We start from the raw sequence: 17,085 nt of genomic DNA, 5'->3' as shown, positions 1-17,085 counted from the left end.
GCCTGTAGAATTTAATATATTAAACAGTGTGAAGAAATGGAAAGAACTTCACGTAATTCCATTAGAGTTCCCACTGGATTTTTGAACAGTGTTATCTTTTTTGTTGTTGTTAATGTTTCCTTTTGGGGCAGCTAGGTAGCACAGTGGAGATAAAGCACCAGTCCTGAAGTTAAGAGGGGCCAAGTTAAAATCTGGTCTCAGACATTTAACACTCTCTAACTGTGTGACCCTAGCCCTAGGCAAGTAACTTAACTCCAATTACCTCAGAAAAAAAAAAAAAGAAGTAGTTTCCTTTTTATTGTATTATTTTTGTAGTAATGGTAGTTCAGAAATAAATTATTCCTCTTAACATAACTAAGTGGTATAGTAGGTACAGTGATGGACTTGAAGTCAGGAAGATCTGAATTCAAATCTAGTCTCAAATAGTTAATAACTACAATCCTGAATTCAAATCTAGTCTCAAATAGTTAATAACTGCAATCCTGGTCAAGTCACTTAATATTTACCTGCTTTAGTTTCTGCAAAAGTAAAATATGGATAATAACGACACTTGTCTTCCAATGCTGTTTCAAAGATCAAATGAAATTATATTTATAAAGTGTTAGACATAGTGCCTGTGTTTTAATAAATAAAACTGATATTTCCTTCTTTGCTTCCTTCCTTTCTTCCATCTATCCATCCTTCCTTCTGTTTTCCTTTCTTCCTTCTTTTCTTTCTTCTTTTTTCCTTCCTCCTTCCTTTCTATTTCTCCTTCTCTCCTTTCTTTCCTTTCTCCTTTCTTCCCTCTACTCTCCCTTCCTCTTTCCCTCTTTCTTTCCTTTCTTCCTTTCCTTCTTCCTTCCTTTCTTCCATCCCTCCTTCCTTCTTGCTTCCCTTCTTTCCTTTCTTCCTTCCCTTCTCTCATCCCTCTCTCTCTCTTTCCCTCTCTGTCTCTCTCATACATATACATACACATACACACAAACACTTAAGGTTAAGAATGACATGTATGACTTAGCTCTCCCTTATCCATGTATCTTGTCAGGATCATTCAGTATTAGAGCTGGAAGGGATCTTCTTACAGATATTTAACAAAATAAGGAAATTGAAGCCAAAAGTTGTAATAGCTTGTCCAGGATCACACAGCAATCAAACTGCAAATGCAGAACTCAAATTAAAGTCCTCTGAGGCTGGTTAGCCTTCTGTCTTTCCATTATGCTGCATTTTTCATCCCTAGAGAGTCTATCAATGCCACCACCTAATTTAAAACTTCTTCACTTTGTCTTCCCTGCAGTAGGTTCTTTATTGTTCTTATCGCCTCCAGGCCCTTTTCCTTCCAAACCATCCTGTACATTATTGCTAGCAAAATCTTCTAATGATATTGCTCAGATGATCTCACATCTCTTCAGTCTATCCTATCCCATAACTATGGGGTCAAATCCAAACTCTTTAATGTGGAATTCATAAGATCCTATGACTTTATCATTTAGAATTAAAGAGCTTATGGAATACCATCTGCTAAAGATCAAAATGGAAAAAATAAACTGTGGACCAGGACTATTGACTAATTTCCCAATAGCTGAGATTTAAATACATGTCCTCTAACCAGCATTAACTATCCTACACTTCAAAGCATTCAATTTATTTTGCAACTAGTTCTCAACTTACCTTTTGGGTTTTAAGCATTAATTGTACCTGACTCTATAGCCAGATTGGTATTTTCATTTTTCTTTAATATATTTCATATATTCCTACTCTCTTGGTTTGCTTATAATATTCCTCCACTTTGAATGAGCCACCCTCTTTCCAGTTTCCTTTTTGACTATACTCCTCCTTTAAGGTTTAGTGACAGCACAGCCTCTTCCATGAAGCTGGTTGGCAGAGGCCACTTATAAACTCCAGTTTAGCATATTCTCTAGGAGATGCTTCAAGCTTTTTGATTTACTCCCATACATTGTTAGATAATATTTTATATGCATATGTTTTATTATGTTTTATTTCTATTTGTAAGTCTATATTGCAAATCCTAACAGGAGGAATCATGTAATATATGCCTATATCTTCCCCAATTCCTTTACATAGTACCTTGTGTGTGGCAGGTACATAATTTGTAATGAGATAGGAATGAGATCATGTGACTTCATTGACAGTTTATAAAAGAAAATAGAAATTATTTTCTGCCCTAAGAAATTTGCTTACATTGAGCAACATATACTATTAATTTTCTAAACTAGTGGGGTGACAGGTAGCATTTTATTAATACAGTAGTCAAAACAGAGTCATTCAGTCATATAGGAAAATGTAATAATTATTCAGACCACTAGTTGGCCATAGCAACTTAACATGGTCCATACCTGAAAACATCATGAACACACAAAATCTCTTCTATTTTCCAGACATCTTAATGGAAAATGATAACAGTTAGGACTCAAAAAAAATGAAATAGTTAATGAAAGAAGCAGTGTTTCTCATTTTATTTAGTATTAAAAAATATAACTATAAGAAAATATTTTTTTACCTTTTATTTAAATTTTAAAACTTTTTATTTTCAAAATATATGCATAGGTAGTTTTCAACTTTAATCCTTGAAAAACTTTTTCTAATTTTTTTCTCTCCCTTTCCCCACTCCCCAAGTAATCCAATATATGTTAAACATTTGTAATTCTTCTATACATAAGGAAATAATTTTTAAACAAATATACCAGTATTCAAATGGCCAGAAGGTTCTAAAATTCTCCAAAATTAGTCAGTCACCATGAAAAACTTTTTTATATTTATCAGAATTGCCGAAAGCATATTTAAAATTTCTCTTTAGGAATCACTTTTAAAGGTATATTATAAGCAATATACTTTCTCTACCCTCCCCCTCAAAAAATCAGCCTTCCTTTGTATATAACTAAATGAAAATGTTAATATTATAAGATGGAATTCTTTGTAACTTATAGATACTTGAGAAAATCAAATGCACCTTCAATACACCAAAACTTAAATAGCAATGGAGATCAGTCAATAAACAGAGTGTGTATTATATGCCAGATACTATCCCAAGTGCTGAGAATGCAAAAAAGAAGCAAAAGGCAATCATTGACTTCAAGGAGCTCATAACTTAGTGGGCCAGATAACAAATAAACATATACAAACAAGTTATATACAGGATAAAGAGGAAAATGTTAACTAATAGAAGACAGTGGAATTAAGAAAAGATGAAAAAGACTTGTTACTGAAAAATGGAATATCCAAGTGATTCCATTGTCTTTGAAAGCAATTCTCAGCAGCATCTTCAATAAAAGCAATTTTATTCATTCATTCAAACAAATAGTTATTAAATGCCTTTTATGTGCAGAGCATTAATTTAAGTGCTGGAGATATAACTTTTAACTAAGATCCCAAATGTTTATCTCATTGAGATAAGTGTATAATGCCAAGAAACTCTTTTAGAAGGTCTTAATCACATACTCAGATTTAGACCTTTTGGTATGAATGTCAAAAATACTCTTATCAGATTGCTTGGCAAGATGTCAGTCTCATCTCATGGAAGGTACATTGCATCAGGATAATCAAGAAGTAAAAATATTAACTCTTATGAGTCATGTTGCCTTTACCACAGACGATTTGTTGACCTATTTGATTTCTAAAATTCCCTCCAAATTTAAAATATTTGCTTGCCAAATTACTTTACAATGCAGAGACTGGTAATCTAGTGACTTCAAGAAGCTAATGTATATCATTTCTTTCCTAGTTGCTAAAGAATGGTTTAAGTAAGTTGTAAGTTAAGGAGAATTTGTTAATTTATTTTTCATGTGATGTTGATTCAAATGAAACTTAATTTTTTAAAAATATCAAATACAGGGCAAAGAATTTCATTAGAGTTGCAAATGAGAGATTATTATATAAGAATTCAAGTGTTTTGTCTTTAGTTTTAGTTCAAATTTTCTTCAATTTTTTTTACTTTATAACTAACATTTTAAAGACATTTTCTAATACACTTGTTTATTTAAAAATTAGTTCAAATTATTTGTTGAATATTTAAAAATTTTTATTGTAAAATTGTTATTTAAAAGAAGAACAAGTCCATTCATTTCTAACCTTAGGATGTTTGGAAATGCTTTCTTTATTTAGAGACTTAAGAACCTGGTGCCTCGACAAACTGATTTGAATCTAAAACGGGTTTCAGAAAAGTTTCAAGCAAAGTTTAAACAGATGGAAGAAAAAATTAATCGTGTACATTTTGAAAATGCCCAAAAAATTATTATGTTAAAGGAAGAACAAAGAATACAAGATCTTGAAAAGGTTCTATAAAACAGTATTTTTGGAGAAAAAAAAATTGATGCAAAAGGCCAAAGATATCAGATTGTGTCAATTGTAATTTCCTGCCTATAGTGTATTAGATATGAGCACTGACATACAAAGTTAAATTTCCCAAATGCCTATCATATGTCATCATCTCAGTGCTTCTGGAAATCATTTCTAGGCACTGTTTTATGGAGGGATAAGAATTCCTCCTGCATATCTTGACAGAGCTGCTACTATAATCTGGAGAGTTGTCCCATTCATAGAAGGCAGGTCCTGCCATCATTACCAAAACAAAAGGCTAATGTTGAGTACTGTCAGGAGTAAAAGAAAACATGGCAAAGGACTGTTGGGATCTGCTCCTATTGGGGCACTTTCTCCTGCTTTTATGAATTATTTCTTAGTAGTCTTGCTTGCTTTCTCCCTCTCCCAATGCCCTGCTCCTATAGATTCCTTTTACTTACTCCCTTTAGAAACTGCCTCAGCTGCCTCTTTAATACCTTGCTTTGACCACCCACCTGCAAGACCTAAATTTTCTTTAAAATATCTTTAATGAATTCATATATATTTTTTAAAAACTGAAAAGGAAAATGGTATTTTAAACCATTGAAAACTTTTATGAGAATTTTAGGATGATGGATATATGAGAGGTATATACATACTATAGGCATGAAATTACAGTTCCTATTGCTATTGCACTATAAATTTATTTTTTTGTTTTTTATTCTTGTGTTTATAATGCTAAGAAACTAACATCTAGGATCTGAATGTGATTTAACTAATAAATAGATACCTGGATAAGGAATGATTCAATGTATATCCTCAAAGGAAAAAATTTAAAAAATAAATAAAATTAGAAAATTTTGTGATTTAAATAATACAAAGAGAACAGAGAATTGGGCTCCCCAACACCACACTATTTTAGCAACTGCTTCTCTTTTAAGAAGTAGTTCTGAAAATTTTGTCAGTATTGCTTTCATTGCAGTGAGGGTACAATTATCCACTTAGATGCTACTACATAAATGAATCAAAGGAAGACTCCCAATGGAACACTTTAGTACCAAATTTAAAATCAGAAGTCCTCAGAGAAAAAACAGGGAAGGGAAGGAGGGAGGGAATGAGAAGAGAAAGAAAGAGGGAAAAAGAAAGAGAGAGGGGGTAGAGCAAGGGAAGAGGAGAGGAAACAACCAAATAATTTTTTAAACCATTTTTTGGTAAGACAATGCAAATGTAACAAAATAAGGCTCGTATTTCCCCCATTGTGGAAAAGAATATTATTTTAGAAATTAAAATTTTATGCTAATTTATATATGAATATTCACTATGCATTATATTTATATGATAATTGTATATATTATATAATCATATATGTAAATTGATATTCTTATCTTCTACATTTTAATTTTCTCAAGTACATATGAATTTTCATGGTTCATTTCAGAAATTATAAATTTACTAAATGTCAAAAAATTTAGAATGATATGTACAAAGGAAATGGCAGAAAAATAATTAATTTTTGAGTGACCTTTATAGAGTTGTTCATATACTCACTGCCTCCATTTCCTCCCTTCTTTTTACACTTTTGCCATCTCACGTCCAATCTCACTTCCAATCTTACCCCTACTGAAACTTCTATCTTTAAGGTTACAAAGAACCTTTTAGTAAATTGTTCAGCCTATGTGATTTTTTGTCATCATCTTCCTTGAATTCTTTACAGTTTTGATCTCTGTTGGCTATTCCCTATTTTGAGACGTTCTTTTTCTCCTTTGGTCTCTATGGCATTTATTTCCCTTTGTTGATTTTTTTTCCTGTCTAATCCTTCTGATCACCTTTCTTAGATCATCATCTATATATGTACATATGTCATTAGGCCTTTGTCCCTTTCCCTGTTTTTCTATTTTATACTTTGTTATCCGCTTTCATAGATATATCATCTCTACTGAGATGACTTGCACATCTATACATCCAGTTCTCATCTCTCCTGAGTCTCTCTTGTCATCAGCCCATTGGATTTCTCTTAGAAAAACAATAGGCATCTCAAACTTAACCTTTACAAAATGGAACTGATTTTTCTTCCCCCCCCACAAAAAAAAACCCCTCCATTTCCCAAAAGAGCCCATTTCTATTGAACTGAATTTTAAATGTTATTTAAAATCCCAATATTTTGCCTAATAAGTTGATGTTACTTATCTGAATATATACTAAAGATTTGAACCACAATTTATGTTTTAGATTAAATTTAAAGAATTTGGGGTATAACTACCTAATTATTTTCATAAGAGTGCCTAATTGGCAATTTTAAAAAATATATATTTTTCCTCTTCATCATGTCCTAATAATTCTGTTTTCAAAAAACTATTATTTCTTGCATATAAGAAATGATAACCACAAATAATTCAGAATTTGGAATAAATTCTTAAATTCATTGTTTAAATATTGTTGATTTGTTGGTAGACTTATTTAATTGACCTGTTTTCAACAGGAATTTTCCAGAATCTTTTAATAAATTCCAATCTCTCTGATAGTTTTATTTTTCTGCCAGTATTCCACAAGCATGACAATATGTTATCACTTCCCATCATATGATAGACTGGGAGCTATATATTTCCTATTCTTTCAGAACCACATAACCAGCACCTTCATATATCAAAAAGGAAACAAAGGATCATAGAGGACAGTAGATTGGCAAGCCTGGTTTACCTATTACTAATATGTTTTTTCAAAATTTGTCAGATCATATAAATGATAAGTTTTGTTTTATATATATATATATATATATATATATATATATATATATATATATACATACATATATACATAAAGGACATCAATTTCTTTGATGTGTTCTATGAAATTTTTTGTTGATTGAATTTTAAATAGAAGAAAATGACAAAAAGAATTAACTTTATATGTAAATACACAGCACCGCTTAAACAGAAGACGGCAACATGAAATGATGGCTAGAATTCAAGCCGCCATTTTACAGATTCCAAAAGTCTTACCAAACCGTACTTTGAAAACTATTGAAAAACATAAAATGATGATGAAGAAAAAAGAGGAAGAGGTTAGTTATCTTTATTTTGTATAATTTCCTATCTCATTGCCTAAATATAGAATTTTAAAAGGATAAAATAGATTTGAAATACTGAACATGTTAGGCAAATTCCTCAAAATTTTAGTCCTACCATGCTTTTTTGTCCTAGGAATGATTGTTATTCTTATTAAATCATAAAAATAATCATAAAGCTTAAAGGGACTAAAAAACCATTTTATCTATCCATGTACTTTACAGTTGAGGAAACAAGACTCAGAAAAGTGAGATGACATTCCTCTCTCTGCCTCTTAGTATAAGCTTCAGTTTTTATTTCTGTACTTCACTTTGTTTACTTAAAAAATAAGAGCAATAAAATATGTACAACTTACCTCATAGAACTGTGAAGATCAAATGAGCTAAAGAATTTGAAATGTTTTGTAGCATTTTTTTTTTGGAGTCTTTTCAGTTCTGTCCAATTCTCTGTTATCCCATGGGGGGGGGGTGTGGGGAGAGAGAGAGAGAGAGAGAGAGAGAGAGAGAGAGAGAGAGAGAGAGAGAGAGAAACAGAGAAACAGAAACAGAGACAGAAAGACCTTTGCATTTATCAGTCATTATATTAGATGAGCATAATCTAATTACATTTGGATTGCAATTTACTGGACTTCAATTATCACATGAAGACCACTAGATAGCTCAGTAGACAAAGTAACTGGGCCTAGAGGCAGGGCCTAGAGTCATATCCAATCTCAGATATCTACTAGCTCTGTGATCCTGGGCAAACAGTTCATTTCTGTTTGCCTCAGTTTCTTCAGCTAGAAAATGGGAATAATAATGGTACCTATATCCAGGTGCTTATAAAGATCAAATGAGATTGCATTTTAAAAACATTTAGCATAGTGCCCAGCTTGTAGTAGATGCTATATAAATATTATTAATCCTATTGTTATTATTATAATAGGCAGTATACTGTTATGTGAATGTCCTCACTGTATAATTGTGTAGTATTCTAAAACACTCTTTCATAGAAACCTCCTCTTGAATTTTTTAATATTAAAAAATATCATCTAAACTTAGTAAGGAACTCTCTTATTTTCAGATTTCATTTCACTACAAAGTTCAGTTTATTTTTTCCTATATGTGCTAACATTTAATTAAGAACTTATTATGACATAGTACTAATGAGACTTCAGAAGAATATTTAAAATGTTTAAAAGGGAGGGAGGAAGTATACTTTTATATTAATCTGGTCATTATGGCTCAGAAACAGATTTATTATCATAATTACTTTGGATCCTAGAATGACTTATCTTTTGATATAAAAAATATTCACAATCATATATAGAATTTTGATCTGTTTGGAATAGAGGGGAAATTGAATATGATAATTCTCCTGACCTCTTAGGCAACATTTAAGTTGCTAAAAGTAAAAAAACAGTATTCCTTTTAAAACAAACCTGTAATTCAATCTTTTCACTAATTCAAAACTAGCCTTGAACATAATTAACACAAATTAATGATATCTGACTATAGCCTATTATGCATAATAACATTTTATACATTCTAATATAGTAATTGAGTGTCTTTATTTTTTAGAAAAGTATTAACTGACAATATATATATTTTTTTAGGATGTGCTTAATGAAATTAAGAAATTTGAAGTGTTAATAAAAAAGGAGATTGAAGCCAAAGACAGGTGAGATTTTGAAATAGCTCAAAATTTATGAAACTGTGTTCTGCTATAAAAGCTTAACTACCTAATGCAAACTGATGTTTTTAATAGGGGAATAAACAAGGATATGCTGAAGCCAGATCACACTATCTCTCAAGAAGTGATTATTAAATTTTATATGTGAGCATTATTTATATTTGGAAATTGGCAAATGCTAAAAATCAGACAATGATTTACTTTCTTAGCAATTATATGTACTTAGGAAAGTAATGGAAAAAATGTTTATAATGCAGATTAAACTTTAAAATGTTTTACATGTAAAATTTCTCTCCAGAGATCCACATGCTCATCATTTACCAGCACATCTCTAGGAATATTTCACATAAATTATAATACATAATAGTACATGAAAATGTAGAATGGTGTAAAACAAATTGCCTTGTGAGATTAAAAGGGGAAAAGACTGATAACATTGGGGGTAAGGCTGTTTGTTTAGGACTATGAAAATGGCATTTGATTTGAACCTTGAAAGATGATAGTGGATCAACAGATGAAGGACAAAAAAATGGGGTATTATAGGTTTTGGAAACAGTATTGAGCAAAGGCACATAGGATTAAAAAGAGCAGATTGTGTTTGAATACCAGAATAATTTAGTTGTTTGGCATATAGAGTGAATGGATTGAGTAGTATAACAAAATAAACCTAAAAAACTTGAGTGATGCCAGTTTGTGGAGGGCCTTCAAGTTTAAAGTCTACTTTATAGGAGACAGGAAATTATACTTAAGAATTTGGAGCAGAGAATCAAAGCATAAATTGTAGTCTGATTAGCAATATGAAGGAGACATTTTTTTGGAAAAGAGAGGAAAACTGGAAAGTCCTCTTAAAATGCAGGCAATTCACAATTCCAAAGACCTAGAAGATCAAAGAAAACATTATAAAATAAAATTTAATCAACAAAGATAAGTGATGAAATATACTAAAACTTAAAGAATACAACTAATACTGTTCTAAGGTAAAAATTAATATATCTAAATTATTTAATGAACAAAATAAAGAACAAATCAATGGAATTATAATTTTAAAAATATTTAAAATTTGAAAAATCTTGAGCAACAAAAATGAAAAAAAAAAAGCCTAAGTAAATAGCAATGTGAAAATTGTGGTAATTAAAGGAGAAATTAATTCAATTGAAGTAAAAAAATACTACTTTATAAATAAAATAAAGAGCCTATTTCAAAAGAAGCAAATAAACAGCTAATCTTATTTCAAAAGAAAAAAAAATTGGTCATATCAAAAAAGGAAACAATACTTTGAAAAAGAAATTAAAGTATTAGAAAGTACTTTGCCTAATATGCTTACAAAATCAATGAGTTGGAGAGAAAAGATAAATTCTTACAGAAATATAAAAATATTCATTAATAAAAGAAGACATTAACTATCATTAACTATGATATTTAATCAGTTAAAATAATAGAGAGAAAGGCAGGTATTTATCTGAGCTCTCCCTAGCATCCCTCAGATCAACACCAGATCAAGCCTCTAAATTGATTTTGGAGTGACAAAACCAACAAATATTTAGAGTGTAACAAATTCCCAGCAGAAGATATTTTGGAATAACTTCAGAAAAATTCTGTTTCAATCAAGCATTGCTGGAGGGGATAACAAAGGAAGGCAGACGTGGCCAAACACAGGCCACAGGGCAATAACCCAAGACCTGTGGCGTATGTGCATCAGGGAATGTATCAGGAGACTCTTAGCCAAAATACAGCAGCCTTGGCTACCCTGTCCTGGTTATGAACCAGTAGATGAGCAGATTAGCTGTGAAACATCCAATGCAAATACCAAACAAATAGTGAGCCTCTGAACCCCAGAATCATGGGACTAACCATGCCCACCCAGCACCAGAAGGAATTGTAACACCATTCTAGAGGATTCTAAAGCCACTGCCATCTGTAGAGGAAGCTTGGAAGAATCTCCCCTCTGCCATCAGAGGGGACCTCAACCTTTTAAAAAATAAGCAAAAATGCAAAAAGAACTCTGACATTTATGGAGAAAGAGAAGGAAAGTTTTCAAATCCTGAGGATCTTAAAGGAAAATCATCTAGATCTCTTAAAGATAGTTAGAAGGAAATGGTGAAAGGAAATGAGAACTTTTTACAAGAGAGTTTGAAAAAGGAAACAAATTATTTGAAGAAAACTTTTTTAAAAAATAGATTTATTGAAATAGAAAAATCATATAATTCATTACAAACTAAATTTGAAAAAATAGAAAAGGCAAATAACTCCTTACAAAATAAATTTGAAAAGGAAACCAATTCATTAAAGAACACAATTTGTGAAAAGGGAAAAAAATGAACAAAATACCTCATTTAAAAGTTAAATTGGCCAAATGCAAAAGGAGATTAAAAAAAGTTAGGTGAAGAAATTAAAAATTAGAATTGAATAAATGAAAGTGAATGACTCAATGAGACTTCAAGAATCAGTCAAACAAAACCAAAAACATGAAAAATATAAGAAAATGTAAAATACTTCATTGAAAAAACAAATCTATAAAATATATCTTGAAGAGACAGTCTAAGATTTATTGGACTTCCTTTTTTATAATAAAAAAGAGCCTAAACACCACTTTTCAGGAAATCATCAAGGAACACTGCCCTGATGTCCTAGAACTAGAGAATAAAATAATCATTGAAAGAATTCACCAATCACCATCTGAAAGAAATCCCAAAATGAAAACTCCCATGGACATCATAGCTAAATTTAAGATTTATTAGAACAATGAGAAAATATTGCAAGCAGTCAGAAAAAAAAACAAGACAAAACAAAACAAAACAAAAAACAAATATCAAGGAGTCACAATCAGGCTTACACAGGACTTAGCTGCTTCTACTTTAAAAGGATTAAAGGGCTAATGTCTGATACTCTGAAAAAACTTGGATTGCAGTCTAGAATCAATTACCCAGCAAAATTAAGCATTATCTTCCCAATGTTTCAAAAATGGGACATTCAATAAAACAGGTAAATTTCATTTGTGATGAAAATAACAGAGCTGAACAGAAAATTTGATCTCCAAATGCATAACTCATGATGAGCACAAAAATGTAAAAAAGGAAGAAGAAAATAATTTTCTTTTAAAGTTAAAAGGCTTATATCCCTATATGGGAAGATGATATCTTTATATCTCTGTTATAAATATACTTAGAGAGTACAGGTACATTTCATTTTTATTGTAACATAAAAAAAGAATCAGAGGATGAAAGAGAATTCTACTAAAAGAAGAGGGAAATGGAGTTAAAATGGTGTGAAATATATATCAAGGAGAAGCACAAAAGACCTCTTGCAATTGAGAAAAAGAAGGGAGGATGATAATCATTGTTTGAATCTTACTCTCAGACATATTTAGATTCACAGAGAAACTTTTCTGATCCAATAAAAAAGGAGGGAGGGAAAGGGGATAGGAAAAGGGGAAGCTAATAAGAGGGAAAATAGAAGGGGAAAGGTATAAAAAAGGGGAAAGTCTTTTAAAACGGGAGAGCTGTTTGAAGTAGGTAGGTCTCAAAAGCAAATTACAAGGGAGGAGAGAAAAGGGGAAAGGAAAAAGAAAAGTATAACTTGTGGAAAACAAGATGGCAGGAAATACAGAGTCATTTAACGTGAATGTGAATGTGATGAACTCTCCCATGAAGTGGAAATGAATAGCAGACTGGATTAAAAGCCAGGATCCTGCAATGTGTTGTTTACAAGAAACACATTTAAATCTGAGTGATACATTCAGAATAAGGGTAAAAGGCTTGAGCAAAATCTAGTAAGCTTCAGCTGAAGTTAAAAAAAAAAAAGTAGGAATGAGCTCAGATGAAGCAAAAGCAAAAATAGATCTAATTAAGAGATAAGAAAGAAAACTATTAAATAATGACGTAACATCAATAGTAAATATATATGCACCAAGTAGTATAACATCCAAATTCTTAGAGAAGAAAAAAAATTAAGAGAGCTGTAAGAAGAATTAAACAGCAAAATTATACTAGTGGGGGATCTCAACCTTGCTCTCTCAGAACTAAATAAATTGAACCACAAAATAAATAAGAAAGAAGTCAACGAGGTAAATAGAATTTTAGAAAAATTAGATATGATAAACCTTTGGAGAAAATTGAATGGAGACAGAAAGGTACTTTTTTTTTCCTCAGCAGTACATGGACACTATACAAAAACTGATCATGTATTAGGGCATCAAAAACCTCAAAATCAAATGCAGAAATAGTCATTGAATTTTTTTCAGATTATGGTGCAATAAAAATTACATGCAACAGAATGCCAGATGAAGGAAAATAGACCAAATATTAACCGGAATGTAAATAAAGAGATTAAAGGAATTAGAGTAGGTAATGAGGAAATCAAGTTATCACTCTTTGCTTAGAGAATTCTTGAGAATCAAGTAAAATTACTAGAAGCAATTCACAACTTTTAATAAAATTGCAGGATTCAAAATAAATCTACATAAATTATGAACATTTTTATATATTACCAACAAAGTCCAGGAGCAAAAGATAAAAAGAGAAATTTCATTTAATATGACTATAGATAACATCAAATATTTGGGAGTCTTATCTGTAAAGGCAAAATCAAGAACTATATGAACACAATTACAAAACACTTTCCACACAAAGTCAGATCTAATCAACTGAAAAAATATCAAGTGCTAATGGGTAGGCCCAACAAATGTAATTAAAATGGCAATACTACCTAAATTAATCTACATATTAAGTGCCATACCAATCAAACTCCCAAGAAATTCTTTTACAGAAATAGAAAAAATAATAACATAGTTCATCTGAAAGAACAAAAAGTCAAGAATTTCAAGGTAATTAATGAAAAAAATGCAAATGCATATGGCTAAGTTGTATCAGATCTAAAATAACAAAATCAAGGTCATCAAAACTATTTGGTACTGGCTAAGAAATAGAGTAGTCAATCAGTCCAATAGGTTAGGTTCACAGGACAAAATAGTCAATGACTATAGTAATCTAGTGTTTGAAAAACCCAAAGGCCTCGGTTTTTGGGATAAGAACTGACTATTTGACAAAAACTATTGGGAGAATTGGAAACTAGACACTGAACAATATCCAATATCGTATGCCAAAATTAGATCAATGATTTAGACATAAAGAATTATATTATCAGCCAGGATGATGGAAAGGACACACACATCTAAGCTTCTTCTTGCTGTCAGAATACTTTATTTCATGACAAGGCCTCAGAATTAGGGCTCGATTGAAGAAACCCATGAATACTTACCAACAGAAGATATCCTCAAAATTCTCTGGAAAAAGGTCTGTTTTTGCTCATGGTCAGGGATGATTAGGTCAGACTGAAGGCAGGCAGGGAGAGCACAGCAGTGAGAGTACAGAAGGCAGCTCACACAGAGCAGACTTGAGGGGGGTGGGGTGTAATTTCAGCTGTTTCTGTGGGGAGAACTTTACCACAATATGGTTATTTTGCCCTGGCAGCAAGTCAGTAGATCAGCAGAGAAGTTATAAACATAGGCGATAAAGACTATAACCCCAAAAAACTAGGGTCTCTTGGGACCTGGCCACACCCACCAGGAGTGACTCAGCATGCTCTCAGAGTCTCAGAGCACAGATGCAGCACAGCCATTGCTGTCCTGATAGTGGCTCACTGCTGCCCCCTGCAGTCTAAAAAACTTGGTAATATCATCCAGTCTCCCCCCCCCCCAAAAAAAAGACTGCATTTGCTTTTTTTGTTAGTTCGTTTTCTTTAATTCTTCTTTGACAAAATGAGCAAAAAAGTAACACGTGCTCTGACAATAGAGAGATTCTATTTGGATAGAGAGCAGACTTTAAACCCTGAGGAGATTAAAAACAAAATGTCTCTAGATGAATCCCCAAAGAAGAATATGATCTGGTCCTCAACACACAAGACTCTCATAAAAGAAATTAAAAAGGCTCTGGCAAGAGAGCTAGAAGAAAAATGGGAAAATGAAAGGGAAGCTTGGCAAGAGAGTCTTGAGAAATCATCCCAATCATTTGAAGATAAGAGTGAGTAAAGAAATCATATCCTTGAAAAATAGAATTAGTGAACTGGAAAAAAGAAAATAGCTCTCTAAAAAATAAAATTGGAAAAATGGAAAAAAAAATCCATAGAACAAAACAACTCACTTAAAAACTTAATTGGACAGTTAAAAAAAGAAATTTAAAAAATGAGTGAAGAAAATAATTCACTAAAAATCATAATTGAAAAAATGCAATTGAATGACTCAAGGAGACACTAAGAATCAGTCAAATAAAACTAAAAAAAATGTCAAATGCCTTCTTGGGAAAACTACAGACCTGGAAAATAGATCTAGGAGAGACAATCTGAGAATTATTGGACTTCCTGAAAAATATGATGAAAAAAAAGAGCCTGAACACAATTTTCCAGGAAATTATCAAAGAGAACTGTCCAGATATTATAGAAACAGAGGATAAAATAGACATTGAAAGAATTCATCAATCACTTACTGAAAAGGTACCCTAAAATCAAAACTCCAAGAAATGTTGTAGCTAAATTCCAGAACTATCAGATTAAGGAAAAAATACAAGCTGCTAGAAAAAAATCAATTCAAACATAGAGAAGCCACAATAAGGATTACCCAGAATCTAGTATCATCCACAGTAAAGGATGGAAGGGCCTGGAATCTGATATTCTGAAAGGTATGAACTTGGAATGCAGCCAAGAATAACTTACCCAGCCAAAATGAGCATTTTTCCCCCAGAGAAGAATATGAACATTCAATGAAATAGGTAAATTTCATCTATTTCTGATGAAAAAACTAGAACTAAGCAAAAAGTTTTATTTCCAAATATAAGACTCAAGAGAAACTTAAAAAGGTAAAAAGAAATCATGGCAACTATATTTCTGTCATAAAGATACATAAAGAGCACATATATAGTTTGTTTAGAAATTAGAGGTAGAAAGAAAATTGTACCAGAAAAAGAGTAAAGTGGGGATACTACATCTCATGAAGAGGCAAAGGAAACCTATTATATCTGAGAGAAAGAAGGGAGGGGGATAAACATAGTGTGTATCTAATTATCATCAGAATTAGCTTAAAGAGAAAAATATTAGACATATTTGATTTACAGAGAAACTAATCCCACCTCATTGAAAAGTGGGAGGGGAAAAGTGAAAAGGGAAGGAGTAAGCTAAGCGTAAAGGAATACAGAAATTGTGAAGAAAAAGGGTAAGAAAGGGGGAGGAACTCTAAGGTGGGGAGAGGGATCCTAAAAAGGGAGGGCTGTGAGAAGCAGCAAGTGAGCAAGTGATGCTCACAAGTTTAATACTGGGGAGGGGGGTAAGAGAGAAGAAAAGGAGATAAGCATAAGCAGGAGTTAAAAAGATGGCAAATAATACAGAATTTGTCATTTTAACCATAAATGTCTATGGGGTAAACTCACCCATAAAGAGGAAGCAGATAGCAGACTGGATTAAAAGCCAGAATATTACAATATGTTTTTTACAGGAAACACACTTGAAACAAGGCAATACATACAGAGTAAAGGTAAAAGGTTGGAGCAGAATCTACTATGCCTCAGGTGAAGTCACAAAAGCAGGGGTAGCCATACTGATCCCAGATCAAGTAAAAGCAAAAATTGCTCTAATTAAAAGAGATAAAGAAGGGCACTGTATCTTGCTAAAGGGTAGTATAGATAATGAAGCAATATCTATATAAAACATATATGTACCAAGTGGTATAGCATCTAACTTTTTAAAAAAGAAATTAAGAGAGCTACAAGAAGAAATAGCAAAACTATAATAGTGGGAGATCTCAACCTTGCACTCTCAGAATTAGATAAATCAAACCACAAAATAAATAATAAGTCAAAGACATAACTAGAAGTAACTAGAAAAGTTAGATATGATAGATCTTTGGAGAAAACTAAATGGAGACAGAAAGGAGTATGCTTTCTCAGCAGTGCATGAAACCTCAAATTCAGATGCAGAAAGGTAGAAATACTAAATGCATCCTTTTCAGATCACAAGGCAATGAAAATTACATTCAATAAAAAGCCAGGGGAAAACAGACCAAAAAATAATTGGAAACTAAATAATCTCATAC

General features: G+C 31.8%; 1 protein-coding gene across 12 annotated transcripts in view; it reads left to right on the top strand.

Moving 5' to 3' along the window:
- SPEF2 (sperm flagellar 2) overlaps positions 1-17,085 on the top strand; it is a 244,550-nt gene that overhangs the window by 33,862 nt on the left and 193,603 nt on the right. For 10 of the 12 annotated variants that reach the window (XR_012484814.1, XM_074282689.1, XM_074282687.1 and 7 more), the window contains exons 4-6: positions 4,099-4,269; positions 7,193-7,333; positions 8,932-8,996. Coding sequence is in view for 11 of the 12 variants with exons in the window: in XM_074282689.1 (XP_074138790.1) it covers positions 4,099-4,269; positions 7,193-7,333; positions 8,932-8,996 (377 nt within the window). In the remaining variant the exon portion in view is untranslated. The remainder of the gene's footprint in view (positions 1-4,098; positions 4,270-7,192; positions 7,334-8,931; positions 8,997-17,085) is intronic. The other 2 variants (XM_074282690.1, XM_074282685.1) reach the window with 1 other exon arrangement.

This window comes from Sminthopsis crassicaudata, chromosome 1 (genome assembly GCF_048593235.1).
Source record: "Sminthopsis crassicaudata isolate SCR6 chromosome 1, ASM4859323v1, whole genome shotgun sequence".
In the NCBI taxonomy this organism is placed as follows: Eukaryota; Metazoa; Chordata; class Mammalia; order Dasyuromorphia; family Dasyuridae; genus Sminthopsis; species Sminthopsis crassicaudata.
Note: the sequence above shows the minus strand (reverse complement) of the source record. Positions and strands in the feature narration are given on the sequence as shown.